This window comes from Manacus candei, unplaced genomic scaffold (assembly GCF_025592945.1).
Source record: "Manacus candei isolate 608988 ecotype Guabito, Panama unplaced genomic scaffold, ASM2559294v1 h1tg000023l, whole genome shotgun sequence".
NCBI lineage: Eukaryota > Metazoa > Chordata > Aves > Passeriformes > Pipridae > Manacus > Manacus candei.
The window spans coordinates 780,806-806,315 of record NW_026138071.1 but is presented as its reverse complement, the minus strand read 5'-3'; the positions used below and the strand labels follow the sequence as shown (position 1 = coordinate 806,315).

General features: G+C 39.4%; 1 protein-coding gene across 3 annotated transcripts; it reads right to left on the bottom strand.

Moving 5' to 3' along the window:
• Window positions 1–234: 234 nt before the first annotated feature.
• CFAP221 (cilia and flagella associated protein 221) lies at window positions 235–25,510 on the bottom strand. Of its 3 annotated transcripts, XR_007904469.1 has the most exons (26): window positions 25,323–25,504; window positions 23,649–23,833; window positions 23,121–23,221; window positions 22,042–22,128; window positions 21,842–21,937; window positions 20,854–20,954; window positions 18,370–18,473; window positions 17,067–17,226; window positions 16,444–16,561; window positions 16,240–16,351; window positions 15,909–16,017; window positions 15,101–15,188; window positions 13,892–13,981; window positions 12,930–13,025; window positions 11,647–11,737; window positions 9,987–10,114; window positions 9,485–9,565; window positions 8,364–8,471; window positions 7,937–8,221; window positions 6,332–6,490; window positions 5,814–5,908; window positions 5,158–5,247; window positions 4,836–4,955; window positions 3,852–3,881; window positions 2,745–3,248; window positions 235–1,746 (listed from the first exon to the last, which is right to left on the bottom strand). XR_007904469.1 is itself a non-coding variant. In XM_051787045.1 (25 exons), the coding sequence occupies exons 2-25, from the start codon at window positions 23,785–23,787 to the stop codon at window positions 3,125–3,127; spliced, it is 2,712 nt and encodes a 903-aa protein (XP_051643005.1). In that variant the 5' UTR covers window positions 23,788–23,833; window positions 25,417–25,510; the 3' UTR covers window positions 2,562–3,124. The 3 variants fall into 3 exon arrangements, 2 of the variants coding, with proteins under 2 accessions (XP_051643005.1, XP_051643004.1); XM_051787045.1 differs by lacking the exon at window positions 235–1,746 and having other exon boundaries at window positions 2,562–3,248; window positions 25,417–25,510; XM_051787044.1 differs by lacking the exon at window positions 235–1,746 and having other exon boundaries at window positions 2,562–3,248.

Below are 25,510 nucleotides of genomic sequence, written 5' to 3'. Positions count from 1 at the left end.
CAGGAGAGGCCTCAGCAAGAGCTAAAATCCTCCATGGTGAAACACCTGGAGAGAAGCATCCATGGTGTTTCCATAAGGCAAAGGAACCTATGCAGAAGAAAGACCAAATAAATGCCCAGACAAAAATCTTCAACCAGAGTTTGGAATAACTGAACCTTGCATTACAAATCCAAAGGTAACAAGATTTCTTTAGTCTGGGGTTCATTATTATTCTTATGAACTGAAACTGAACTATTCTTATGAGCTGAAAATATAATTTCATCCATTTCTTTACATCAGACACACACTGCTGTTTTTCTCCCAGCCTTCTTATAAAATACAATTAATTTACATTTTAAAGATCCTGATGGATTTTCTCTCATCATGGAACAGTAAGTGAGATTAACAACCCAGTTACTGAGCACTTAAGCTCATAGATCATTTCCACATTAACATTTTCTTAATTTTTAAAATGGACCTTTTATTTGATTTAGAGCTTAATGCTCATTTATGTAATAGAAGGGAGAAAAGCTAAAGAGTGAGTCAGTGTTTATTAACCTTGCTAATAGGACAGGCTTTTTTCAGGCAAGATGGATATATCTTAATTGGTAAAACAGTTGCATTGTCATTTAGCCAATTAATCCTTTCCAAACAAGGGAAACAGCAGCAATTTTACTTGCAGTGACTGGAAATAAACTTGTCACATTCTGCACATCAATTTACACATTCTTACCTTCCTACTCACATCAGTAAGAATGCAGCCCTTTGATTCCCAAAATAAGGTAATCGACAAATTAACATTAGAATGTAGGGAAATTTGGCTACATATATATTTATTAATTGATCTTAGTTTGCAAACTGTATGTGAAAATCTGCACATTCAAAAGAAGGTGATCTGCAGCTTTAGTAGAGGCATAAGAAAGCTCATTAAAAGACATCTTAATAAACTGTTTATAAACTGTTCCACAGTTTATAAAAACATAGCCTAAGGCTAGAGTTTGCACTAATGCTCTTTTAAATAGCACTGATGTTGAATGTTGACATTTCACACAATTGGTATTGAATCCTGCTAAACGATCCTTTTAGAAGGCCCTGTAAGCAACTGTTTGTTAACAAGTCTGTCAGAGAAAACTGTGCACATCTTTTATACATAAAACCGTTCTCCAAAATTAATGCCCTGGTTCAGCAATTATAAATTATAATCCAGATAAAAATAACTATCAGAAATATTCCAGTCCATTGGGTAATGTTACCAGAGGCACATTTTCCATAACATCATTTCTTTTTATTCCGATTTATTTTCTGTAACACCGAACAGTGAAAAACCACCAATTGCAGGTTCTAATTCTTATGGTTTATGCCCCATTTCTGAAACTGTTCAGTTGTCAACCAGGGGCTGACTTAAGAGGTCTCATGAAAACCTAAGACTTCAAATTATTTAGCCAAATCTCATGTTCTTGGACTCAGCTGGATTGCCTCTGAGAGCTTATTACCTCCAGAAGAGCCAGCCTTTTATTATGAGATATCCTGGAGGGATATAAGGCACAGGGGTCTGTGCATTACCAAGAGCACCTTTGAATTCTAGGAACATTTTAGTGCAAGGCAATGCACTTCTCTACACACTGAAACCTGGCCCATAAAAGCACTAAGGCAGAGAAAGGAGGATCACTTCAATAGAAAGGAGGTTCATTTCTTTGAAGGCTGGTGTCTTCCACTGGAGAACGGAGGAGCATGAATAATTTCCATTGGGATGACCAGGAAACTGTTCTGGAAAAGGAAGGAAAGACAATACTGCTGTAACAAAAAGAGATTAACTTTGGTTGATCACCACTGTTTCTGAACACTTATTCCATCTTTACTAAACTAGATTAGACATTTAGCTCATAGATACCAGTTCCTAAGAATTACCTATGCTTCATTTACCTAAACTATGAATTGTGAACTGTTTTCACTGTAAAATGTGAGAATGTTTTTGTCATGGTCATGTTAAGAAACATGCTCAACTCTTAGCTCATCTCTTAAAAGATCAACTGCTTTCCTCAGGACCTACAGAAGAAAACACCATGTGTACAAGTTCAAGCAACTGTTTGTAGTCAGAGAAATCTGCAGATATCCAGACCTGCATTCTGAACAAATCCCTTGCCAATTAGACAGTTAGCAGAAACTTTCCAGCTTTTTATTTCTTCAAAGGGAGCAGAGATATCATGTAGCTAGTATAATACAGGCTATCCTGTTGCTTTTCCACCCTACTTTCCTATTTTCTATCTTCCTGGGTTTTTTACAGCTTGTCTACATTGATCACTCTCTTTTCCTAAAGGTTTTAAGTATGCCTGGAAAGGAGTATGGTTTCTAGGAATATAGTGTGTATTGCTGCAATTTCGATGCCTTTTAGTATAGAAGAATGTGCTTTTCAGCACAAATAGCCTGGAACACTCTTCAAAATGAGCAATCAATTCCTATGGTTAAAACCAATTTTGCCTGATGCCCAGCTTTCCCACAAAAAAGTAAGGAGACAGCTGCAAGGTGATATGCTGAGAAATCTCCTTTTCTAGGGAATACACCCTGAGCATTACAGGTTTCTCACAAGGGTATGCAATTCATTCATAATCCTTTTGCAAAGAGCTGTGCATTGAATGAAACTCTGAACAGCTAATGAGATGTGCTTGGACATTGTCTTGGTGGACACTAATGGTGTTCAAGTCTTCCCTTTCATTAAAAGTCTCGAGTGTATGGTTTACAGTCAAGTCTGAGATGTAGCAACTTACCTGCAAAAATTCAAGGACAGGTCATAACTGAAAAAAACAAATTCAGAAGAATTTGGTCATGAGGTCTTTTCACATTTTATTTGAAAGTAGTGGGCTGTAAATTAATTACCAAAATTACATGGTAGTACTGAGGTTTTCTGGTCCTTCATATCAGAACAAAATGAACAGGTACAAGGCTGAGGTTTCTCACTGGAGTAATTATTGTGTTTGGTGTAATGGGCACAGTGAGAGACCTTGACAGAGGTGGCATTACTGGCAGTTCTCTTTGGCACAAGAAGTTGCTGACCTCACTGAACGAAAGTAAATGTAGCTGGGATTTAGAAGGCCTTGTACATTAACAGGATAAGCAGTGCCAAGCCATGGGCTTTGGAAAATTACTCTTATCCCAGAACAAGGGTTTTATTAAGAGCTTTCAGCTTCATTGTCTCCACATGTTTTTGAATCCTTTCTCCAAGCTCATTGTTTTGGGGTTGAAAATGTCCATCCGGATAGTTGTGCAGGTCTCTGCAAGAAATTGAAAACATCATTTGTATTTATAATAACCAGGGAAACTACTTAGGAATGCTGAAAAATCCAAAGAAAGAGACACACAATTTCTTTTTTTTTAAATAATGAATGCAGAGGCAATTCCATTACTTATGCAGAACTGGAAAAGCAGTGAAACTGTGGAAAGAACACTCACTCCTGGTTTGGCCAGTTAGGAAAGTTAACCATCTGAGAGGTAAATACAAACTGAGTTTTACATTTTATCCATGAAGGAACACATGCTGTAATTGTCAGAACAAGAGCAGCCACATGAAAAACTGATTTGCCCTAAGGATAAAATGCTGAAACCGTAATAGAGGAGCAGCACATCCTCTGTCATCTAGTAAATACCACCCCACCAATAATAACAAAGAACCTGCCAATGACAACATAAAGGATTGAGACTTCATTGTTTGCTAAGAAATTTTTGTTTCCCTCTTTACAGAGCCAAAATAATAGGGAAGATTTCAACAAGTAAATATTAATACCCAGAGTCGTTTAATATAGAAAAGTATTTTCATTTTTGATGAAAACATCTAAAACTTCACAGAGAAAGAATCTTATGGTTATAAAACTACTTACCCAAGAGAAGCATCATCCAGCACTGTATTACTGTGGAAGAAAAAGGTCACTCTTTAGTTCCACAAGCTGTCCCAAATCCCCATGTTCTGACAAGCAGAGTGTCACAAAATGTAACGAACAGCACTGAGTTTGACACATCTACATTTTTACAGCAAATTATCTTCAATCAATGCTGTAGCAATCACAATACAGCAATCAGTGTTTTGTCAGAGACCTCACAACACACAGCACTGGTTTTAAGTTTAATGGCTGCCAGTTACACGGGATTTCAATGTCAATCAAATTATTTCACTCTAAAATTAAAGGAGATATTCTTGATGGCTCTGAAAGTTTCTGAAGGTTATTATGCTCATCCTGACATCTAAGCCACATCATGACCATTTTAAAGAGGGGACAAGGGGACAACTGTTGGACAGAAAGATTAATTCACTTGCTCCAAGTCCCACAAGGTATTTGTGAAAACACAGGGTTAGAGCTCAGCACTTTCTCCTGCGTTGCTCTGCAATCACTTATCATACCCATACTACCTGCTGCAATGTGTGTTGGGGCAGTGTGAAGCTCTAACAGCACAGCAAATGTGACCTATGAGTAAAAAGCACCACGCCAGGGGCAAACTCTAAGGGCTCTTTCCTCTGCCAGCATTAATAAATATCTAACCAAAAGGGTCACTGAAAAGAAAAAGTCACTGGTCCAAGAATGCTGAATATCTCTGAGAAGGCAAGAAAACTGCCTCAAGTGTTAAATCATGTTGATACTACCAAACAAGAGACATGCAAGCCAATGTGTCACATTCACAGCTGCTTTCTGAAGTAAAATCCAGAGACTGCATTTGCAGTGCAAATTTTTTCAAAAGTACCAGATCTACATCCCACTTGTGATGGAACCCCTAGAGCATCTCAGTATGACTTTCTATGCAATTCTGAAGGGGATGCTTGACTTCAGGTTCCTTCCTATTCCTCTCTCCTAATTTAAAATTATACCTACCTTTCTTCTTTTGCCGATTCCTCTTCGTCTTCTTCTGTGAGTGCCTGACCAATCTGTGGAAATTCAGCCCTCACCATCTCTGGAGTAAGAATCATTTCAAACTCAGCCTCATCTGTCTCACTAAAAATTAGTAAAGATGACAAACAATTGACCTTTATCCTTTTAAAAGTATTTTTTAGCCAACAAAACAAAGGTATGTTTTATGCAAGAGGGACTTTGTGCTTTTGCCTTTGAGGATCCCTCGAGACACATTTACACCCATCCACACAAGTGGTTAACACATAGTCAATCACAACATGTACAGAATAGAGGAGAAGCTTACTGATCAATCACGTTCTCCTTGTCTCTCTCGGGTAAGTCAGACAGCACTGGTGGTACATCTCTTGGAAGCATATCTAAACTGTAAGGATCCCTGTGATGGAAATGGTATTAGTTTAAGCTGCTAATGCTAATGGTATTAGTGCAGTTACTCTACACTAAACTTTTTATATTTTGAAGCTTCACAGTAGTTACGGTTACAATAAAGATGAGGTACTTTTAAATATTCCTGGAAAATTTGAGTACACCAGAAACTGCTGTGATACAAGGGAATGTGAGCCTGAGAGATATTGGTTACCACTGGGTAGAAGTGTCCATACAATAAAGGTTTTACTGTTCATACTCCTGCAGGACAGACAGAGTTTGTACCTCCTAGGGTCTGCTAGGACTGAGACAACAAGCTTCCAGGAGAGATGTCATTGAAAGCACAGACTGGAACTCTCCTTCCCAGGCTAGGCATTTCCCCTAATGATATTTTTCTTAACCCACCCTCCAAGGAGTTCAGTAGGAGTTTTTCCTGTTGGTTTTGGATTTCTGAGCAGCAATTTATTACACCCATAGGCCCATTTTCATCGGTGGGACTAGTAACTGGTCAATATACTTATAGGCAACAGAAACTAGTGCAGGGTAGAGGCACTGTATATTCAAATTCTTTCTTACCTAGGTGCTGTATTTGTCAATGTGGGAACGTTAGAAAAAGTGGAATACACCAGTGGTGAGAATTTCCTCCATTCCATTACTCCAGAAATCACTTCCTGAAATGACAAGTGCTACAGTAATCAGACCTTTAGTACATAATGCAGTGGGGAGAGAGGTTTGCAGGGCAGAGCGTCTCACTTCTTGGCTGAGAATTGAATCTGGAGAGCTAAATATTTCAAAGATCCTCCCATCATTGTTAGTACATTGTGAAAGTACAATAGACAGTAAAAAAGACAGAAGGAGCAAAGAAACACTTTGGGATAAATAAGAGACATGGATAAAGCCTAACAAGAGTTATTAGAACTAGTTATTCTGACCCATGTCATATTCATGACCATATTTAAGTGCATGCATAATTTCTATTTGAAAATATCTTCTATTTAGGATGACTTCATCTTCCTTTTTGATTCCTTAGAGCAAGTTCTCAGCAAGAACATACCCAAGCCAGATACTCATACAGTAAACCCAAAAGGCCATACCTTGTGATGCAGAAATTTCTTTTGTGTGATCGGAATACTGGATCCTTTGGGGCATTCCTTGGTAAAGGTGTATTTTGGATGAGGACAAAGATGATATTCAATATTTGATTCACAATAGGGCAATGGAAGTAAAAATGGAACTAATCCTGGAGCAGGGTTCTAAAAACAATGAAGAGATTATTTTAATAAATTGTTCTGAGCACCATAAAGAATGAAATTCATGAAAATTCATTTCTTAAAATTAGTGTCCCCAGATTCACAGCCTTCTCTCATTGTGACTGTTTGTTTGGTGTGATCCTTCATTTCCTATCCCTTCCCCTCATCCTATAATCTGTCTGGTTCATTCATTCTCTGTGCTGTCTAAAATACAGCAATTTAGCTGTTGTCTCGAAGCTTGGGAGAAAAAGCTATTGCCTAATTATTCTAAAATCCATTGCTGCTTCTCTGAACAGTACAGAATCCAAAAAGGGAAAGTGGACTCACTGTGGAAGCTAGTGAGCATTTTGCCATCAATTTCCCTGCACTAGCATCTGTCTCTGGATAAAGCCTAATGCTGGGTAGTGTGGAATCAGGCTGTGCCTGGCTCTTATGACATGACAGAGGGATGAAAGAGATGCAGAGAAGATCTCATCAGAAAGTTCACTGGAGTCCTGGCTGCAGGCAGTGAGGACAAGTCTATACATACATGTTATGCCAAGATCACCAGACCAGCACAGTGGGCTCTGGGCCATTGCAACTAAGAAATGCTGAGAGACAGAGCCGCCCAAGCCAGGCACAGTGCCACACTGGCTGGGAGATCTGCCTGCACCCACACACTGCACTGCACTGAGCTCTACAGCTGCCTCTGCCTGCTCAGAGACACCTCAGGCACCTGCAGGCTGAGCTGCACTGTGTGGGAAACTGCAGCTGGAGCCAAGTAGCACAATCTACACAACAAGTAAGTAACAGAAAGTCCTCCCACGCACAGCATGTGATGGGGATTTTTTGAATCTCTGTGCCTAATAATTTGGAAATGTGCTTTGGGATGCTCTGAGAATTATTAGAAACTATAAGGCAGCAGGATGCATTGTGAGCAGATTTTGACTTCACTATTCTGTTTCCCCAAGGATCAGGCAGAACTGCAGGCCCCCAGCTGAACAGCAGGAAAAGACTGTCCTACCTATCTGGGCAAGAGCAGGAGGTTATAGAAGGACTGAGATGCCAAGATCATGCCTTTTCCTCTGGCATCCAAATGGGGAAACAAGTGGAGAAGAAGGAAGGGGCTCCATGGTGTTCCAGGGAGTTCTGTGATCACTCAACATTTGTGGAGTGTCAGACTGGAAGGGTCTCCAGTTCTCTGCTTTCACTGGCAATTTTGCCTTATCATCCCTTCCCTAAACTGGTCAAAACCCATCCTAAAGTGAAAAGTTCCCTCTCTCACTGAGATGAGCTCTGTGACTCCTATCTACCAGAGCTTGCATCACAAAGGATTACTCTCACTCTGTATAGTTTTATATACCAATCTGAGTAAGAAAATTGCCTATCAGTTCCACATGAGGCTGTTGATGAAACAAATACACTTTCCTTCCTTTCCTAGGTTCTTTGTGGAAGTCAACATCTACTTACAAAAATGCGAAGTGGGTTGCTCTCTGCAGGGTAGACTAAAGCTCGGGGAGGAACCAGTTTTAAGAGGCTGATATCTCTTTCTGCTACTTTTTCTGGGGATGGTTTGTAAAAATCCTCTCCTGGGGGTGGTTTGTAAAAATCCTCTCCTGGGGATGGTTTGTAAAAATCCTCTCCTGGGGATGGTTTGTAAAAATCCTCTCCTGGGGGTGGTTTGTGAAAGTCTGTCCTCTGGAAGACCAGGTCAAGCTGCCCCTCAGCAGAAGGAGCTACTTGAATCAATTCATCCTTGAAAAACACAGACATCAAAGGTTTTCAGAATGTAGTAAGCTTTTCAGTATAAAATGCTGAGACAAAATTAATCAAATTATTGTAGAACTGTAGGGTTGGAGTGACTTCAGCAAAGTGTGATTTTGAGGTGATTTGTTACCTGGGCTCCCTGCCTCAGTGGCCGGGAAAGTTCTCGAGGTTTGTAACTTGTGGCTGCATAGTGTGTACAGAAAGGTTGATACTTCATAATGTTGGAATGCTGAGGAACCTAAGTGCAAAGAAAAAAGATGTGCTGCAGGAGATGACAATAATCACTGTTGGTTAACTCACAGATGGAACGGAACATTCCGGCTTTATCACGGACACATCACACCTCTGTGGTAAAGGATACTTGGATCGCCATTCTGGAACATGGTATATGATCAAAACTTTGAGAAGGCATAATTCATCAGGACAAACTGAATAAGGGTATAAGAGAATATTTTCATTCTTGCTTTTCTGTGAAAGATAATGGATTTAAGAGTTTCTTGATCAAATATTCTGCACTTAATGGGATGCAAAAGGCTGTGTGAGTAATGGGTGTAACACTGACAGATGAAGCAATGTGCAGTAAGGGGAAAAGATGCTACAAGAAAGTTTCCAGACTTGTCACATCACCTGAATAAAAAGAAAGTGTACTTTGACCCAAAATCTGCATGGATTTGAACCTAAGGAATTATATTTATTTGATGGGATGCAGAATTTGATCTTTTGCTATTCAAAAATTGGAGAGAAATGGGTTTAGAATTCAGGAGAAAAAAGTTTCTATACTCATAAAATTGAAAAAAAATTAAATATTTCAAGAAGGAGATGTTCGTATTTCCTATGAAGGAACTAAGCATGCAGAACTGGATGCCAGTTAAACAGAAGACTTCCATTACTTTCTAAAAGGAAGGACATTTTTATTGTGTCACTTTTATAAAACTCCAGAACAAAAGAAAAAACTGTGTGGTGTGCAGGGCTCACAGCATCCTCATTCACAGAAGGACTTTGATGTTTGAGATATAATAGTTTCAGCTGAGGTGACTCATCTTTCTGTCTGGAGAGAGGGGACTATTCTGACTATAAGCTTGTTACTTGTGGAAACAGGTGAGATGTTTTTAATACAAGCATGCTAATCACACAGACACACAAAGCATTTTTACTGGGCTGCACAGAGGCCACTGAATCAGGAAGAAAACATCTAACTGGACTGGTAGAAGAGAGAAACATGATACAGCTGAGGGAGCTGCGCTAACTCACCTTCAAGTCATAATAAGGAAGAATATGTCTGACTCTCACATCCACAGATCCAACAGGAACTAGGCCAAGAGCATCAGGTGCCTGAAAGAAAACAGTATTTAAAAACCAGGAATATGGTGGGCATTTTGTTTTGCATTGGCAGCAATCCATCAGCACAGCTAACTGAAAACATATGGAAATAGTTATGCAAACATTTATTTTATACAGTTTGATATTTCTGCTGTTCTTTCTTGGACTTTGGGATTTCAGTTATTTTTTCTTTCTTTTCTTCTGCAAAATCATGGATGTTAACTAACTCTGAACATTAATATATTGCTCAGAACTATAGAATGCAAAGATTTTTTTTTACTGTTTTCAGCAGTACCCTTAAAAAATACCAAGTCCTGAATTAATCTGTGAGAACCAGTCATGTTGTGAAATTTTAATAAAGGCAGTACCAGGTCAATATCTTCAACAAAATCCTATCTTGAGTGTTGACCAACATTTTACTTACTATACCCACCAAATCATCATTTTGTTCATGGGAACTGCAAAAGGGGAATTCAAAAGGTAATATAAGATCTTCAGATATGCTGGAAGAAAGGCCCTTACATTCTTCACTCTTCTTTGATTTGCTGAAACTCCTGGTTTCTGTCATTAATGGAAAACAAATATTAAAGTTTCATAATTTATCTTAATACACTGTTTCAAAAATAGAATCAAGCCACAAAATGTATTTAACATCTTCCTAAAACAGGATGTGTCTAGTAATTTTAATATTAAAAAGTAAAGTAATACTTCCTAAAGGCTTTAAATGTCACATCTACAAGATATGAAGCATGATACCTTGACTAGCAGACAGATCTAATTTACCCTTTCCTGAGAGGACATTACAGCCCAGTCGTTCCAGGTTGGTTCTCTATCTCCTTCTGCTCAGCAAGGGATAAGTCAGAGGTCTCTCTTACACTAAATGCCATTACATCTATTTGCAGCATCCCTGCAACTCCTGCATACTGGGAATTAAATGTGCCTATTTGCAAAAGCAGGAAAAGGCCCAATATGGAAAGATGTGTCTCAGCAGTTGTCAAATTGTGTGTGGGAGTGGGAGATAAGAGACAAAAATTATTTTCTATCCCCCATATACCCAACTATGACTCCCATCCAAGGCCACTTTCCTTCTATGACTGTTAAGCAACAAGTGAGTTTTCCAGGCCAGCATTTGCAATTCAGTAAAAAGAAAAGTGATTGATTAAAAGCACTTACATGAGAAAGAGATGAGGAAAAAACTGAACCCAGTACTGGCCACGTATCTCATGGTTCCTACTGCCTCATTTTGCCTGAGTTCAGACATCCTGCCTTCATCACATTCTGGAGTCTTTCCCCCTTCTATCCCACATGCAGTAAGTTCTTCTTATCCTGTCTCTGACTCTTGGGCTCTGCCTGATCTGTTCATCTGCCTATTTCTCATATACTCCTGTTTGCCCTTCCATTCTTCCTCGGGCTATATGTAGAAGGGTTTGGGATAGAAAGGACCTCTCAAGATCACCTAGTCCAACCCTCCTGCGAGGGGCCAGCACATCTATCACTAGATCAGGTTGTCTGAAGCCTCATCCTGACCTTGAACACTTCCATTGATGGAGAATTCACAGCTTCTGCCCTGTTATTAAGTAGATAAGGTGCCTAAGAAGAGTTAATCACATTTTTTAAATCTAGGAAATAATATGTATGAAAAATAGATGTGTTTTGACTACAGCTGTTTCTACCTTTTAGCAGGGCTGTTGCAATAAGACAAGGGATAATGGTTTGGAGCTAAAAGAAGGTAGTTTCAGACTAGATATAAGGAAGACATTTTTCTGCAACAAGGGTGATAATACACTGGCACAGGTTGCCCAAAGAGGTGGTGGAAACATTAAAGGTCAGGTTGGACGGGGCTCTGAGCAACCTGATCTGGTTGAAGATGTCCTTGCTCATTGCAGGTGGATTGAACTAGATGACCTTTAAAGGTCCCTTCCAATCCAAATCACTTTATGAGTCTACCTTGTCACACTTCTCTTTTTCTCTGGAAGACTCCTTTGTAAGGACTCTGTCTGTATGTTTATATGTAATGAACCTGGCACACTGCAGCACAACCTGAATTATCACAGCCCACAGTCAAAATATCAAACTGTTCTTCTAATCCTTACCAGACACAGACCCTTCCTCCTGACCTCTGGCCTCACTGGTCAGTCCACTGAACAGAAGCAATAAACGATTCAGCCGAGCCTGAATCAAAATCTGAGAGAATGATTTTCAAATTTAATGTTAAGTTGAAGACTGAGATTTACAGCCATAGAAATATATTGTGTGTGTTAAAACTGTATTTATTCTACAGAGCTCACTCAGATATCTCTACTTTAGAATATAGTTTTCTGTTCAGGAGGGAGACAATGGGAAAGAGAGATGTAGAATGGATCTCAACTCTACAATGACATCACACAACAAATACAGTTAAAACCTTAATTTAGCCTTACAGGTTAATCAGACTGGTTTTTTGGCTAGGTCCTAATCCTTCAGCTTGTTTATTGGCATACACAGATTTAACAATGAGTGAACAGCCAGTTGATCAGGGCCGTATTTGTGGCTCTGAGAACAAGGAGAGTAAGTAGCAATCTGCACTGTGTAATTTGCCCATATATCACAGGATAACAATGAAGAGCTCTAGGTTTTAATACCAGAAGGGGCCATTTACAGCAAATTATCTTACAGGAAAGAGCATTTCATTTCAAGACCTCAATATTCTGAATAGATTGGAGAATATCCAAACTGGACACTAGGAGAGCAGGACATTTCCATCTTGCTTGCTACATTGAGATTTACTGGAGAAACAGCAGTGGAGAAGCAAGTTAATATTTAAACCCAATGAAATAAGTGATTTAACTGATTAGACTTTAGCTTCCAGGTCTATACCTCACTTATTTGAATTTATGCCCATTGTTTCCCATGTTCCCATCATGCACCAGTGCCAGGATGCTCCATTATCAGTAACTTCCTCAGAGTTGTTGGAAGGTGCTGCTCTCTGCCTCTACTTTCCCTCTCCAGATTGTCTCCTCACCGAGTGAGTGTTCCAGACCCCCCAGTGGCTCTACACTGAACTCACTCCAGCTTATTGATGTCTTTCTTGTACCAGGTGCCCAAAACTGGGTACAGTGTTCTATATGCATTTTGAAATTTTCTCTTTTTTGCACAGAAGTATTTTTTATTTAAAAAAAAAAAATCTGCATTTATTTAGTCTCAATTGCAATATGAAGCACCAGCTGAATACAAAACTTACTCCATATCTTTATTTCCTGTTGAGGTAGGGCCATATTTATCAAACTATCAAATCCCTAGCTAGCTGTGAACACTCCTTATGTGTCTGTTTGCATGTTCTTTTGTGCTATTTCCAAGGCATCATGCCACCACACCACATTCTGTTTGTTCACTTTACCTTGTATGCTGCTTGTTGGAATTTCCTTAACATCCTCTTTCTGTTGTCCCAGGGGTCATTACGGAGCAAGTCAAATGTGGGTTGGACACTTGGATGCTGCATGGTATTTTTCTTTTAAAGGAAACAGAAAAGAAAAAGGACAACTCCTTTTACAACTGGATAAGGGAGAAATTTCCTTCAGCTCAAGCCATTCCTTGGCCTGCATCCATATGTTATTCCTAAATACTGAACGTAAGTCAAGTGAAAGCATTTGCAGTACTGGCATTTAACCAGAAGCCTTCACTAAGGGGCTTAGTGGGAAGTAATCACCAAATACTTGCAGATGTGGTATAGGGAATGCAGAGGTAACGTTGCATGGTCTGCATCCACACAAATGGCAGACACATACTATGATTTAAGTGCACTACACAGGCAGTTGGACAGCAGAGAGAATGGACAGGGTCTCTACCAAATATAGACTTCATCTTGCACAGATGTGAAGCTGGAGTAGCTATAAGGACTCACACCAGGGGCCCAGCAAAAACAGTATCCCTTCTCCAATAATGGCTGATAGCACATACTAAAGAAGGGTGAAAGATGCCACAGAGAAGGAGTAAAAAAATCTAAGTACCAGAAAGGTTCCTGTCAATCTGACCTGCAGGTAAAGGCTGCAAATCTTATGATTTAAGCTTAACCTTACAATCAGGCAAGAGAAAGCTTCTCCGGAGAGAAACAAGCAATATAAATCTCAGGTTAGGCCTGCAGATTTCCTCTTGACTCTCATATTAGATCAGAACATCAGAACATGAGCTGTGCAAGCAGCATGATGCTTGCCCTACCTAAAAGTAAAATGGGAAATAAGGCACTGACACAGAAATAGGAACATTAGGAGGAAAAGTATTCAATGTCAAACATCTATGGCTGTTTGGTAGCCTAGTAGGTGATAATAACATATAGCAGGCTATAATAATGTATGTACAAACCTGGCCAACATGCTGGGTAACACGTTTGAAGGAAACTTCTACTTCATTCCTTTGAAATTCCTGTTCTATGATAGGGTCTCCTCTTTGGATCTAATTTGTCACCAGGAAGAACAATCACATTAGCACAAAGCATCCAGCGAATTCTTTCCTCCCTTACAATTAGTGAAACTCAGTTGCAATGAAACGTTCTGGAGGTCCATCAACAAAACATAGACTTAATTCCCTTTTAGAGAGTGATTATTGCAACCCTCGAGCAAGTCACACAAAGTAAAATAATGTCTTTTCGAGTCTGAGTTTCAATCAGATCTCTGTCCTAGCGAAACATGGTTTGCATTGCATAGCCAGAATCAGCAGGCAAGGAAATAAATGCTTCTAAACAAAGTTAATATACATCAATTCAGTGATATAACAATCTCACAATTTAGATTTTTTTTTTACTCACTTCCTCCCTTTTACTATTAAATAAAATGTTTGAATTAATTAATTGTGCCGAATTCATTGTATAAATCAAGCCTTTATCCTGTCTGTAAATAATTTTACTCCTGCAAGCAGTTCCTTGGAAGTCAGTGGGATGTCAGAAGCTACTTGAATATCCATGAGGCAGGATAAGAGGGACAAGCCCCACCTGTCTCTGAGGGTTGTGCCACATGGAAAAATATTTCCTGCCACCAAGTATTGCTTATTGTTGTTGTCACCTCTGTGGAAGATGACCTGCAGTCTGGAGTGAGTGGAAGAAACCAAAGAGAGAGATGGTGAAGGTGCAGAACAACTGGATGAATTATCTCCCCATGGCTCTGCGTGAGAGTACTGACTGCATCTCTCTCTTTGACTGTGAGTCATTCAGGACATCAGCTCTTCAGAGAGCTACAAATAAACAGAAGTTTGGATGCAGCCACAGTGCTGACAGGATCGTGCTGGAATGTGGCACTGTGATGTGACTGGGTGCAAATCTGCTAGGTTGGCCAAAGATCTAGTTACCTTTCCATGAATAGCTTACTCTTCTCTCTGTCTACCTCCAAGATAAAACCACATCAGAAACAGGTACAATAAAGATATAACTGCAGTAACAAGCACAGCTAGTACAGCTTTGCATTGATGTATGACGAAAAACTGAAGATGTAGAGAGCTTGCTACAATTCACTAGTGCACTGCATAATCTGAAAGTATAACTTTGGTTTTAAATTTACAGAAAAAACATCAAAGACTAACCTTGTATTGCTCTTCTTCCCTTTGTCGTCTTTCAATAATCTCTTTTTTAAATTCCTCAGAGACTGGATCTTCTCCCTTATGAACCTGCCTGCATTAATAGTGGAGGCAAGAAATTTTTTTACTTAATGCATAGTTTGCTTTGTTTAAAGGCTAACAGACTCACTCTCCTCTTCCTAAGGTGCCTAGGTGTCCATGACATTCAGCGTAAGAGCAGATCTGTGGATTTCAAACAAAACCATGGTGTGCTTACACATCCAACCATGTTTTGCTTTACACCATTTGATGTATTTAGGATTACAGAATCAATAAGCCTGGAAAAGACTTAAGATCACTGAGTCAAGCCATTAAACTAACACTGCCAGGTCCTCCACTAAACCATGTCTACATCTATCAGCACCACATCGACATGTTTTTGAACACTTCCAAGTGTAATTCTCTTCACTCCACTATTCATTTTAGTCTTGATTTATTGACAACCATGACAAAATCTTCCTTTGTCCTTAAGGGCACAAGATGAGATGCCTGAGAAAAAGGTTGGGTGAACAAGGTTTTCAGCAGGTTTCTTTCTGAATGGAACCATAACACAATCAAAGACCTCATTGGATACTACTACTGTGGATTACTACTGAGACTGCTCTTGGGCAGAAGAGAAAAAAATTAAATGAAACAACAGTAACTTAGTTGTAAAACAAGCCTTCTTGGGACAAAAAATGGCAGTATTATGCACTAGTGGATACTGCATACATCATTCACAGAGGTCTTAGTTAAGTAAATCCCAGTCTTGATAATGTGGTTAACTAACACTTACCACTTTAGATGATTTGCTTCCTCTTCCTCAACATTTTGTTTGACTTTTAATTGAAATACAGCTTCCTTCATCTGTCTGGTTTTTACCCCTTCTCTGCCTTGGGAAAGGGCTGCAGGAATATCAAAAAGCCATATCACACCTCAAACTAGATTGGATTTTTAATTGTGAAATCTATCCATCATGGTAACTGAACCCACTAATACATAAAGCTAAGGTGAGATTTCTCACAGAAACTACTGTCACATCACGTCAGCAATTCTGAAGCAAAGCTCCTCATCAGAAAACTACAAATAATGCTAAGACCAAGTTTATGCTGCTTAATATACTTTACCTTCTTTTAAGTCCTTAATCTTCAATTTGCCTGGTTCCTGTATCAAAACAGTAGCTACAGCATGCGGATTTGACAAGTCTGTGGGGAATCTGAGGTTCTGGTATTCAATTTCCTATGAGATATAAATTAACAGGAAGAAATAGAAACATGAAAGATTTCCAGCCCAGAAAAGTACTTGTAATTATTGTCTTTTCACACCTTTACCTTTTGAATAGGCTTCGATCGTGGTTGGCTGACTTGGTCTCTTCTCCACACCATGAATTTTCCTGCAGACCCAGCTTTTTTTGCTGGATGACTTTGTTGTTTGTCAAAATGTTCTTTTCTAGATGTCAAAAGAACAGATATTGCTCTCACAGGTACTCTGGAAACAGCATATAGGTCTAGTACATGCATTTACACCCCCTTTAGGTATAGAAAGAAACTGGAAATTTCTCTCCCAAATAATGACCAGAACCAAACTTTTTAATGTTCAGTGTTCACAAAAAAATTAAGTATAGCCCAAAAGGCCTCATTGCTCACAACTCCCTGCATTTGCAAGGCCTCAACAATAAAAATAATAAAGAGGAGGAACAACAGAAGCTGAGGATGCTCAATACTTCTTTAAGAACACGTAACTTCTTGTTATATTTGTTTTGGTAGTTCCACTTCTGAGTAAATGATGTAGCAGAGCAGGTATATGTATTAGCAGTCAAATTACATTAGTGCAATTTAAGTCTCCAAAGATACAAATGCTTAAAACTATTACAGCAAAATGATATGACATCCTATTACATAGGTATTTTTTGGAACTGGGCAAAGGAGCTCAAAGATCAGTCAGCCACACATACATGAGACCCAGATGTGGTGTTGATGTTCCTGTGAATACACACACATAGGGTTTCGAGCGAAACTCTGAAATCCGTAACTGCATTGCCATTTGTGCTGTTCCATACTCAAATGGGGAATATTTCACAGTTACTTTCACTTTTTCATTGCCTGGAATGATTCCTGTGATGAGAGGAGAAAACCAGTAAGAGTCCATATAACATGAGCCCAGTTACATATGCTGAAATTGATTCTGGGTTATCTTTTTTTTAAACAATTTAATCTGTGAGTGGTTGGCAGTAGGCATGGAAAATATTTCAGGTCTCAGTGTCTTTCAAGAACTATGTCCATTGCCAGATAATAGAAGATATTTTGCAATAGCAGAAAGATTTGACAGGCGGGCTGTAATGTTTCATACTGCTGTGAAAACGATTGTCTGTTTACATGTGGACATTCTTCACTTGCATCTGCTAGTGTTGTCTTCATCACTTTCTGCTTTCACGAGCAAAGCCTTGTAAACATATTCCTCTGTGCTCTTCCAAGTGGGGAGACTCACCTGGATTTGATGCATCACCTATCTCTACTTGACCCTATTTCCTTACTACCTTTTGCATTATTTTCTCAACCACTTTAACCACTATTCATACCCCTAAACATTCAGTGCAATCCCAGGATACAGGGACTCCTCAACATTTCTGCAACAAGGACCTTATTCTGCTCATCAGAAAGACTAATTTCTCATCTCTTTCAAGTGACCGTTGCCCGTCTTTCTGCAACCTGTAAACCCCAGTTAGTTTCATTGGGTTGGGTTTGGGTTTTTCCTGTATGTGTATACAATTTGCTAAAGAATTTCATCCTTGAAGGTGAACTCTGTTGGTAGTGTTAGGTTAAGGTCTTTTCCAACCTAAATGATCATGTGATTCTCTGATTGCTGATCTTTGAGCTCAGTGGCTTGAGAAGGAGTTGAAACGTTTTTGTACTTTTCAGATGGCCTTCAGTACCTCCTTTTCAGGTTACCAAAATTTCTGACTTAAGTTTTACTGGGTTGATATTTTTTTCTGGGATACTCTTCTGGGAAGACAAAGGCCAGATGGACTGTTTGGAACATCCCATATTTTGTCAGAGGTCTGTAGCTGGGCATTACCAAAAGAAATCTACCAGCCACTGATGGCTCTTTGCCATGAAGCTGCATATGAGTGGCTGCATTTACCTGGAAAAACCCTGAGGCAAAGTTTTTTTCTGTACAGCACTGACTACACTGTCACAAGTAACTGCACTTAATAAATACAGATTTAGCATTTAGAATTTCAAAGAAATTCAGTCTACCAAATGTTGGCTGGACAGTGAAGGCTCTGTGAGGCTGAATAATATCAATGTGGAATTCAAAATCTATTGGACAGCTGCACTGCAACGGGATAACATACTCCTTACTGAAAAGAGAGAAAAGAAGAATGAGATTAATGAAACTACAATTACAAGCTGGGAAATAATATTATACACAACATGCACTAAATTATCTGTGTTCAGAGGAGTGGGTTACTTATTAATGTGAAAATTATAATTCCTCACTGTTCCAAAATAGCAAAATATTTCAAATCTTTCATTTCCTGAGGAAACAAAAGCTAAATCTTGATCTGAAAACTGAACATTTTACATCTTGACTTACTTTCTCCTACCCATACAGAATCTGATTACAGAAAATTTTAAAAACCTACTTTTTGGAATTTATTTCTGTGTATCCTCAAATTCTTACAAACTCTAATATCTAGCAAGTACAAACAATCCAGACTGGAGCAACAATGAGCACAGAACCACAAATCAGCCTTTTCCCATGGCCCTCCCTGTGAAAGATGATGAGAAAAGACTGTGCAGTCCTCAAAAGTGTTGAAAACTCCAACACATGACTGGGCTTTAACCACTGCAGAAATAATGATGCTGTGGCCTGATTTTCATAAAAGCCCTTTATGTCTCATGCAAGTTGTATGAAGAGTATTAGCACACATCTTTTCAAGCTGCTTTGTCTTTGTAAGCATGTATTTTCACAAATCAAACTGAAACACAAAAGCATTGGTGTAACACCATCCCTCATCCTGCAAATCAAGATCAATTTACCCAGGTTTACTCCTGCTTTTTATTAACTGCCTGACTGAAATCCTATCCTGTTGATTAGCAAAGAATGCATGTTATACACAATGTTCTTTTGGAAAGAACATTTTGAAATGCCTAAGGAAATAAGCAATGATAGCAAAGCCCTTTTTTCTCTGCCTTAATATGACCTGTTCATGAAGAAGTTGTAACAGCAGACGGGGCAGGCAATTTGTTTCAGTGTATAGTGGAGCTTGAACAGTAACCAAAGTGCCTTAAAACCAAGACAATTATGCCACCTGTTGCCTGATGGACCTTCTGTACCTAAGGAGAATACTGGGTGATAGAATATAGATTTTATTCTACAGTTATGGAATTAATAGGCAGTTTTTCCATTGACCTCACCGGCTATGGATTGAGCCCAGAGACCCTTGGGTTCTGTACAGTACCAAGTACCTCAGAGAGTTTTCATTTTTAGGGAAGTTTTTAATAGCTTAATGATGAAAAATACTGGTAGAAAATTCAGGTTTGAAACTATGAGTTTTCTTTTCAAGAACTCTTCCGAATTCCCTCAGGATTATCTCTGAGCATGCATCCCTGCTGTGTTAAAAAAAAAAAATTCCCATTATTTAAAATTATATTTTATACTCTTTCTAATATCTTCTCTATATTCTGGGAACATGAAAATTCTGTATATTTCAGCACTAAAATGGAGCAAATAACCAGAATCACATCATGCCTAAAGGCATCCAAAAAGTCGGGAGTTGTGTTCAGTCCTGTGAGAAAGCTGTAACAACAACTCCTGATGGATTCACTAGAGTTTAACAGATTAAAAGGGATTAAAAAAACCCAAAAGACACAAATATTCATTTGCAATGCTGGACTCAGTGGGCAGAATTTTCCTTCTATGTGCCTTGCCAATTCATATTTCAGTAGAATTCATGAGATACTTTCAACTCACAGGCTACAAAACCTAGCTAAGACCTTCAGTTCCTATAATTCACTCAAATCTTTACACTAACAACCATGAATACAACTAATATAACCAATATCCTGCAGAACTAAACCCTAATTAACAGGATCTGCCTTCTCCTTTTCCCCTTCCCAGTTCCTATCAACAGCTACTACCGATTACTTAGTGAAAACAGTCAGTGTAACATCCATGCAACAGGCAAAGTGAGATGAAGGCTATGCCATTCAGAGCTTCACATCTGATCACTTTAAATATTTTTAAAAATAAGAAGCAAATCTAATGACTGATCAGTGTCTGGACTAAGGTAAGCTATTTGCTAGCACTTAACACCTACCACACATTCATTTCCAGAACTTACACCAACCAAACCTTCATTTCCAGAACCCTTTATCTTGAAAGGAAGATCCATTCACTTACGACCTAATAATGCTAAAAAGACACAGCACTTGGGAGTGTAAAGATTACAAACAGCAGCCATACTGCTTCGCCATATAATGAATGAGGTGAGTCAGCACTGCTTTAGTCTAAATGAAAATCTGGTTCCATCTCTACATGTTAACTTCGCACAGTATTTACTTTACTGAGAATGTGCACCTGAAACAGTTCATGTACAGGATTATTTTGAAGTCCAGATGGTAGATTACTTCCTTAAAGCTTCTAAGACATTAAGTTGTACAAATAGAGGAAAATGAGATTTTTCTGGGTTTGGGCATGCCTCATGAAATGTGGACAAATGTCTGTCCTTAACTCACCTCTGACCAATTGATACATCAGACAGATTTATGAACGTTGGAAATTCTACAACATTCATAGCAGGATAAGCATGCATGGGAACAACCAAGTTATCATCTCCCTGCAAGCAAGCAAACAAACAAACGGATGCAAATATTTATGTCTTACAATGAATAAATCATAGAACCATAGAACGTTAAGGGTTGAAAGGACCTTAAAGATCATTTAGTCCCAACTCCCTGCCATGGCCAGGGACACCCCTCACTAGACCAGGTTGCTCAAGGCCTTATCCAACCTGGCCTTGAACACTGCCAGAGTTGGGGCATTCACAACTTCTCTGGGTAATCCGTGCCAGGGCCTCACCATCCTCGAAGTAACGAACTTCTCCCTAATATCTAACCTGAATTTGCCCTCTTTCAGTTTGTACCCATTACTCCTTGTCCTATCACTACAGTTCCTGATGAACAGTCCCTCTGCAGCTTCCCAGTAGGTCCCCTTCAGATACTGGAAGATTGCTATGAGAGCTCCACACAACTTTATTTTCTCCAGGATGAACAGTCCTAAGTTTCTCAGCTTGTTATGGAAATAAAAAGTTTCTCTAGCTTGTTATGGAAATAAGAAGTTTCTCTAGTAGTTGGCCAGTAAGTGGGCATAAAAGATCTTCAAGATTATCACTGTGTTTCTCCTTAGTATACATTTGTTTTCATATTTTATGCAACTCTCCCGAGCTCCTCTGAGCCTGCTCAGCTAAGACATTACATCAGTGTGGCACAAAAACTGGTCTACTGGCAAAGAATAGCAGAATAAGTAATATAATCTTAGCCACAGCTCTGGGATCTTTACAGAGGAAAATTTTAGATGCTTAAAACTAAATACTCCAATCAAGACTTACTGGGAATAAATCCATGTGACTCTAGAATATTAACTATACCTTTGTCATTGTCATTGTGTCCAAATAGTTGTTTCATTCCATCACAACTTTAACTATATTCTGTGATAAATCCTCACCTTGCAGTGAATCCGGATGCAGTCATAGTAATACCGCCACTCATCAGGACAAAAATCAACTGTCACCACATATGACAAACCAGGGACAAGCCGGTGCTAGAAATGGACCAAAACAAGATAAAAGGCATGTAAAAGCTGCTTATATGACACAAAACCGGTGCTGCATGCAAAGGGCAGTGTGAAAGCTTTCTGACACTTACTGCTTTGCTGTATTTGATCTGAAAATACATTGTCTGGGGTGGTATTATGTGAAGGTTTATTGCATTGGCAGAAATATTTGTCAGCTTCTGTAGAACAAAAGAAAAACAAAACCACAAAGCACTTTAAATATAAGAGGTCAATTGAGAACTGTACTTTTTGTAAAACTCTCCATAGCAAAGAAGTAATAATTTTTATTTTAATAGAAATAATTCTGAATATGTTCTGAATTTAAAAGAAAATTATGCAAACCTTACATCCTGCATTTTTATTCTTTGGAAACAAGTCACAATTCTTAACCAAGGAACAACAGTCTTGCTAAAAGAAATGCTACTGTTGAATTGAATTCTGATCATGTTTTGCTTATGGGCAAGAGGAACAAAAAATGAAGCAATCATCTAACCATTTTTAGAGAGGTCTGAAACAACAGGAATCATGTAATACTCCATGTTTTTGTTTTGGATTACAAAGTAACAAACCTTTGGATAGTGACAGTTTAGCCTGTAAAACCTCCTGCATCTTGTTTATTTTCATTATATCTGGAGAACCCAGTCCCCCATAACTACCCAACCTCTGCCTCAACACATTTACCATATAAATAAAGAAGGCAGAAGAGGGAAAACAGAGAGAAGAAATACCCAAACCATTCCCAAGGAAAGGTAATCAAACCTACGCACTGAGTTTCCTTCCTCAGAATAAATTGTTCTTGGCAGAAGGCCAAAGGTACTTTCAAAACTTTCCCAACAGTGAACGTGCTTCCAGATGCAGTGACAGGCCAAGGGCATTTTGAAAACAAGCTTCTTATGGAGTTGAAACATGAATCTCTTCATTCATGATGTGCAAGTCACATATCACTTACACTGCTTGCAGACACGGGAAACAGAAATTAAAACAGAGTGTAAAGGAGGGTGCTGCACACGGCGTGGCTGGTACTCGTCTGTTTTGTTACCACAGGGCCACACATTCTAAATGCTGCTTTTTAGAGCACTCCACAGAGCAAAGGCCTCATGACCACAAGCAGTCAGCTCAGATTCTGCTGTCCTTTTATGAGACCCAAGAGGATCCCTGCTCTGACACTTACCAGTGTCTGTTGGTGATGTTTTCCAACTTCATACCCTCCATAGTGTAGCACAGCAGGCTCAGCCCGTACAACCTTGCTCCTCTGAAATGCTGAATAAATCTCTGTAGATCATAAAACAGGGAGAAAAGGAGACCAGGTGAAATACACATGATGATTGCTACTTATATGGATTAAGTCTATTGATGCTATACCCAATATATTACAGAGAAAAAAATGAGACAGACTATTTCTCCTGTTAAGTAGGCATGAATTTTTAAAAACCCCAGCAGAGCCATGATCTTGACACCAGTTTACCTCTCAGCATCATGGCTTCAACAAGCCATCCCAAAGCTTCAGGGTCAGCCAGAATCAGTACAGCCACTATTTCTTCCCTGACTAGCTCTCCTATAGTGTGGGTTCACTAGAAGCTGCAACTTAAGCAACAGGATGGGAGTTTTGCCTGTGAGTTGCAAAAAAAAAAATAACAGCCAAGTGCCTCTTCTTAGGATTGCTCCAAGGTTGGGGAACAGTCAGAGAGCAGAAACTTACTTGATTCCAGCAGGTGATTGGGGACAGCAGGTCTTTTTTTAGGTTCCTCCACGAGGCTGCCCAAAAGGACACTTGGTATTTTCCTGAAGGTCTTCCTAGCAACAGTGATGTCTGTGGAGGCTGACTGAACTTCATCCATGTCAGGGCAGAAACAGGGTCTCAGTGGCACTAAAAATCCTCAGTGTCTGGGGTCAAATGAAGACAACATAATAATCACAATGTCTTCCCCTGCACTGGTAACATCTGCTGCCTGAAACTGCCTAAAAACATTTAGGAGAGGAGTTACTTTTTTTCCCTGCTAAAGAGGATTACTCTGTGTGTGCCAAGTATGAGGACAGAGAGATTCCATGAAACCACGCTCTCACTGCAAGGCCTAGCACTTCGAGCATGTTCATCTGTTCTAAGGCTTACTGGGGACATTTTCCTTTCAGGTCTATGTAAAACATCTCTCTCTCCCTCCATGTCCCCCAACACAGACAAGGAGACGAGGTACTTCTGATAATTTCACTATCCGAACCGATTTCTGCCAAGATGTTCTTCCAATCTCTCCTGGGTGTTTGGGTTGTTAACTTGCAGATTAAATTTAAATTTTTAAATATTAATATGAGGGATAAGAAAACTGGCATTTGAATCTTCTGTTTGGATAGCATCATCTGGGTTATTTGTTTAGTGAAGATAACTGTAAACCCAGAAAGCCGTGGGCGTTACAGATCCTGTGTTAAGTATGCAGTTATCGGAACATAAACTTCTCTAACAGCAAGTGCAAACATGATATAATAAAGACACCAGACACAATCCATCCACCAGAATTTATCTTTGTAAATATAGCACACAGCCCTTGGCTCTGTATGAACTGGAGAACTGTGTGGAGAAAAAGAGTAGATACTTTTGGAAGAAGTACTGAATTCAAAAGCCATGCTGGGTTTTTCAGCCCTCAAGCAGGCAGCACTCAACAGTTCCAAAGCTAAATCATTAGTCCACCTCCCCCATTACATTTTATGGTCTCATCTCTGGTATTTGTCTGGTTTTCTAGTCTGCTTTAGATCTTCCAGGCACAAGTTGAGAGTCGCTTCAAGCTCATAAAGTGCTGGTTTGATTTATGGGTTTTGCAGTATTAAATAATAAATAAGCAAGAAGCTTAAAATAACGTGCTACTGGCACCCTGGCCTCGATAATATTTTCCACTCAATAGCTTCAAGCACTTATTTTCCACTTGCAACAGAAAATGTGTAAGAGGAGCTGCATTGTTGTGAACAACAGTAAATTTCTTCTGAGGTAGTGAGACCAACCAAACTTGGACAAAAGCCTGCTAAAAAAAATTCTTTCCATTTGTGTTGTTCAATTTTAATATACACACCTGCCACCCTCCTTCTCTTGGTCAGTATTCCCCATCGGGAATGCAGGGTTTGAAAAGGTGCTGGCAGACATATTCTCAAAGGATTCCTGGCTTAATTTACAGAGATGCTGCCATCATGGCTCACCAACTTCAACAACGCACTAAATGTTCTTCAAAGGGTTAAGAGAGGACAAAGCCTTAAGGTCCTGGAATGTCTAACAGACCGATGTTCTTCAGTTTTCCAGGATTGCTGCATCTACCCTTAACGAGGCTTTTGTGTGTTTGCATGAAACCACCAACAGAAATGTGAAACCATGGGGATCCATGGCTAAACTCACCCCAAACACCCTCAGACCGGGATATCGCCCTCCTCCTGACAGTTCTTGGGCTTTCTAATCCCTTTCGTGTCTCGGAGCTGCCCGCACACCTCACCTCACCGAGGGACGCGGTGTCACTCCATTACAACCGCGTGAGGCTCGCAGAAGCATCGCTGTACACACAGCCCGTCCTGTACACACAGCCCGTC

What these genes read in the sequence shown, in the direction of transcription:
- CFAP221 (XM_051787045.1), bottom strand. Translation starts at nt 23,787, where the DNA reads ATGGATGAAGTTCAGTCAGCCTCCACAGACATCACTGTTGCTAGGAAG. An exon ending in ATGAACAAAATGATGATTTG is followed by an intron (nt 9,566 to 9,986) that starts GTGGGTATAGTA and finishes GTTTTCTTTCAG; the next exon opens with GCACCTGATGCTCTTGGCCT. An exon ending in AAGGAGAACGTGATTGATCA is followed by an intron (nt 4,956 to 5,157) that starts GTAAGCTTCTCC and finishes ACTAATTTTTAG; the next exon opens with TGAGACAGATGAGGCTGAGT.